This window comes from Etheostoma cragini, chromosome 1 (genome assembly GCF_013103735.1).
Source record: "Etheostoma cragini isolate CJK2018 chromosome 1, CSU_Ecrag_1.0, whole genome shotgun sequence".
Lineage (NCBI taxonomy): Eukaryota > Metazoa > Chordata > Actinopteri > Perciformes > Percidae > Etheostoma > Etheostoma cragini.
In genome coordinates, this window is record NC_048407.1 from 25,885,899 (window position 1) to 25,890,282 (window position 4,384).

Consider the following 4,384-nt stretch of genomic DNA (forward strand, 5'->3'; position numbering starts at 1 on the left):
GTTCTCTTCTTTTTCTCCATAGCTATTGGCTCACCTTTCAAGCCCATGGAAAGCTACCAGTACTCAGGTGAGCCATGGAGAATAACTTGTGTCATCATGTTTTAATGTTCTTAATGTCATATGGAACTTTTTCACTGCAGACATCTTGACTTGTCATAGGAAAAGCACAGCTGAAATTGATAAACTTAACGATTGCTCAATTCCATCAAGTGTCCCAGTAAGCCATTTCAGTGTGTCAGCATGCACAATACCAGGGCCTCTCCTAAGTGGAATGCAATTCAATTTTATTTATAGTATCAAATAAATAACAAGAGTTATCTAGAGACACTTTACAGATAGAGTAGGTCTAGAACACACTCCATAATTTTAGGCAGAAACCTCGGACAGACCCAGGCCCTTGGTAGGCGGTGTCTGACGACCGGTTGGGGTTCAAATGAAGTGTGGCAATAACAGTCACAAAAAATAGTAGTTTGTAGGAGTTCTTTGTAGTAGTTCATGGCATAGCAGGGCACTGTGCGGCATGACAAGGCACAGCCGAGCGTAGCAGGATGTAACAGGGCATCGCAGAATGTGTAGCAGGACCATGGCGACAACTGCTACTATGATTTTGAATTCAGCCATCAATAATGGTTTTGAACACACCTGTGCTTTTCCTATTTTGACGTCTGCCAAAAAAAAATCCAAAATTGATGATTGTAGTTTTTTAGTTATATTGCAGTTGATTTGCTGTTTTTGTGTGAAAAGGAGTGCTGTCTGTGGGTAAAAATAATAAATGTTGCACAGAGGCAAAGAACAATGAATAATCCTACAAGTAGTTACACCACTATTTGGTCTTCTCCTGCAGTTGTCCTGACCTGTTTGTGTATTTATGTGTGTGTACATACTTTTCCTCCTGCAGCTGTAGAGCGCAACAACTTGATGAGGCTGTCTCAAAGCATTCCCTTCACCCCTGTGCCTCCTAGGGGTAAGTCTAAATCCTCGTGCATTCCCAGGCATGACAGGTCAGGTAAAAGCACAATAGACAGTTTTGAGAAAAGACAGCAGGCAGGTGGAGAATGAGGAAGTTTGGCCGATGAGAGATGTTTTTCTACATTGTTTTTGCCCTCCCACATCTGCTGCTGTTTGCCTCACAATCACGCCCAAGTTGTTGTTCAGGTGCTGTCTTTTGTGTGCGTATGTTGTTGTTTTTAATATGATTTTGGCTTGTGGCAGTCATATTGTTGTCACAGTTTTGCTGTTTTGGTTGTTGAAATATAAATATCTTTTGATCTGTGCTGTTCCTAGGCATGTCATCATGGTGGTGTTAGGAAAGTATCATGCTGTGTATGTACAGTATGTTATAGACAACTCATAAGAAAAACATGAATCTATACTGCCTTACAAAAGCAGTGAGCAGGAACTACAGAAACAGGGAAGTTAAGGTAAAAAAGGTTTGAAGACTCTTTGCCAAGCCGTAACAGATATATATGTTGTAAAGTATTAATTGTATGCCTTGTTATGCTAATTAGTCAAATGTCACAGACCTTACATGCAATCTAATAAAACATTAGATTGTGTGGACTATCTGAAAGGCACAGGATAATATGGTAATGTGTAGAGAGAGTGGTCAAGACAGTGGAGAAAATTATCAGGACAGCACTTCCTTCCATCTGACACTGCTCGCAGACGCTCCCTTACCAGGGCAAAGTCAGTCACTAAGGACCCATCCCACCCCAACCATGGACTGTTCCCCCTGCTGCCTTCAGGCAACAGGTTCAGCAGCTTCAAATGCAGAACAATAAGGTTCCACAACAGCTTCATCCCCAACGTCATAAGACTGCTGAACTCCCAATAGTCCCTCCTCCCATACATACAACACTAGTCACTTTACATGGACACTGAACCCTATTTGCACTAATGTATTTATATTATTCATTTCACTCCAATACATCCTGCTGCTATTGATATTTTCACTAGTTATAATTTTTTATTTTATATTGCACATACTTTATATTGCACATACTTATATTTATACTGTTTCTGTTTTTACTTGTCTTTTGTTTCTTTTCCTTCTTCGGAGGCTTGAAACCAAATTTCGCTCAACTGTATATTTGAACGTGCAGTTTATCAGATCTGATGTGGACGATCTAAAAACTACCGTGGAAAGCAACTCAAGTATTCTTGATAGCCATGACCACGCTTTTCAAGAGCTGGAAGTGAAGATAGCCGATATGGAGGACAGAAACCGAAGATGCAATATCCGCATCGTCGGGTTGCAAGAGGGGTTAGAAGGCTCTAATGCTATTCAGTATCTCTTGCACTCCCTGTCTCAGTGGTTCCCAAAATTTGCAGATGTTCAGTTCGAGCCCAAAGAAGAACACCACAAATCGGGCTCTGTGCGGGCCACTCCAGGACCTTGGTTTTGGTATCCTTCAGGAACTATGGACCAATTGTGATGTACGCTTTGGGTCATTGTGTTGTTGGAAGACCCAGCGACAACCTAAGGATAGACTAAGAGCAGATTTCTGCATATTATCCCTCAAAACTTCAACATAATTTTCTTTTTTCATGTTGCCATGCACCCAAACAAGGCTCCCTGTGCCTGAGGCTGCAAAACAGCCCCACAGCATGATGCTCCCATCACCATGTTCAACTGTGGGAACTGTTCTTAGGGTTGAAGGCTCCTCCCTTTCTTTGCCAAACATAAGCAACTTCCATGTGCCCAAGCAGTTCCAGTTTAGTCTCATCAGACCAAACCAGACCACCATCACCAAAGCACAGACTTCAGGTTTTAAGAGGCTAATTGACTGGACAGGTGTTGTTTGAAAGCTGATTGGTGTACTAGGTGTGTTTTGAAAGCAAAAATTCCCATGGTATATGGACCCTTTCCTTTTTGGATGTTGTTTATATGGAGCTCTCTACAGCTCACATAAATGGAGCGCCAGGAAGGACTTTGGACAGTTTGCTCAGCATTGCTGAATCCTTGAATTTCAGGCTGTAGACTTGTGCTATAGCCTTCTTTCTTCTCTCCACGAAAGCGAGCGAGTCAACCATGTTTAAGGGCAGCATTTCTTCTACAACATACTGCTCGACCAACTAATTCAACTCTCCCCCACTTACAGTTTTTTCACCAAAGGCCATCTTTTGTTGTTTGGGCGGTGGGGGACCTCCTGCTCTCTGCTTTGCACCGCTTGGTGGGATTTGCTCTGTAAGTTTGATTGTGCAGTGCTGCGACTCCAAATGTTTCTTCAAATTTGACGTAGTGTTTTTGTAGCTATATAGCACTTTATCGCCACCAGCACAGAGTGTACAACAAACCTTAATATTGCCATCTGTAGCTGACACAAACTCACAATAGTGACTGTATTTCCAGCTAGAAAACATGCATCTCTGTCCTCCCTCAATTGTTGTTTACATGTGTGTTGCTGCATGGTACATGTGAACTGTCCTCATGCTGAAAACGTGACTTGTCGCATACGTGACTTCACTTCCCAAGACGCAAGAAGAAAGAAAAGATATACATTTTCACTAAGGAAAATGACAAAAATACTGTAGTAACGCATAGTGACTTGGATAAGTAACTTTAATCTGATTACTGGTTTGGAAACACATTAGATCACTTGTTACTGAAAAAAGTGGTCCGATTTCACTGCTCTTTGTCTTATGCCGGTCTCCCTGTCAATGCCTCTTGTTTATGTGTTTGTCTGTTTCTGTAAGTCTTGTTTGTGAGCTCCAGGCATCGTTCTTGCTGTTTTGGTTTTGTTGTATCTCCCTTCTTCCCGTATTTCCTCTTTGTTTTTGTGTGGAAACATTTGATTGCAAGGAAGGATTGTGGAAAAGGTCTGTGCCTATTGTCATCTAGACCGATGTTTTGCACTTTCACCTATTTGTTTTAAAATAAAATAATTTGATCGCAAAAAAGGTAATCAAAAGAAAAGTGACTGAAGGAAGTCAAATACCTAACATGCCAGATAGACCCATGATAACGAGTAAATGGGTCAAATTGTTACTAAGAAACAAATATTACATCACCAATTGAACATTAGAGCAACTGTATTTTTATTCATGTTGCTCTTTGTTCGTTGGACACACAACAAATGCTTGCTAACTTGTCAGCCAGAAGCACTTTATAAAGCTAGTATATTAATGTTCTATTGCTGTGAGTGTGTTGAAGTCTATCTGCCTGTTTATTTATTTTTTTGTTCAAAGACAGAGGTCAGCAAACAGGGATATGACATAAAGCCAACACATCTGTTTCAAGAAACCTCAAACTAACGCTAACTAAACTAATGCGTGTTTATCAGTGTGTGTGACTCACCTGCTGCAATGTGTTCCCTCAGGGGAGCCGGTGACTGTGTACCGACTGGAGGAGAGCTCCCCCAGCACTATCAACAACAGCATGTCT

At 41.3% G+C, this 4,384-nt stretch overlaps 1 protein-coding gene across 1 annotated transcript in view; it reads left to right on the plus strand.

Annotated features, from left to right (window-relative positions):
- trpm7 (transient receptor potential cation channel, subfamily M, member 7) overlaps positions 1-4,384 on the plus strand; it is a 30,722-nt gene that overhangs the window by 23,132 nt on the left and 3,206 nt on the right. The window contains exons 32-33 of the mRNA XM_034877871.1: positions 899-964; positions 4,320-4,380. Coding sequence (XP_034733762.1) covers positions 899-964; positions 4,320-4,380 — 127 coding nt within the window. The remainder of the gene's footprint in view (positions 1-898; positions 965-4,319; positions 4,381-4,384) is intronic.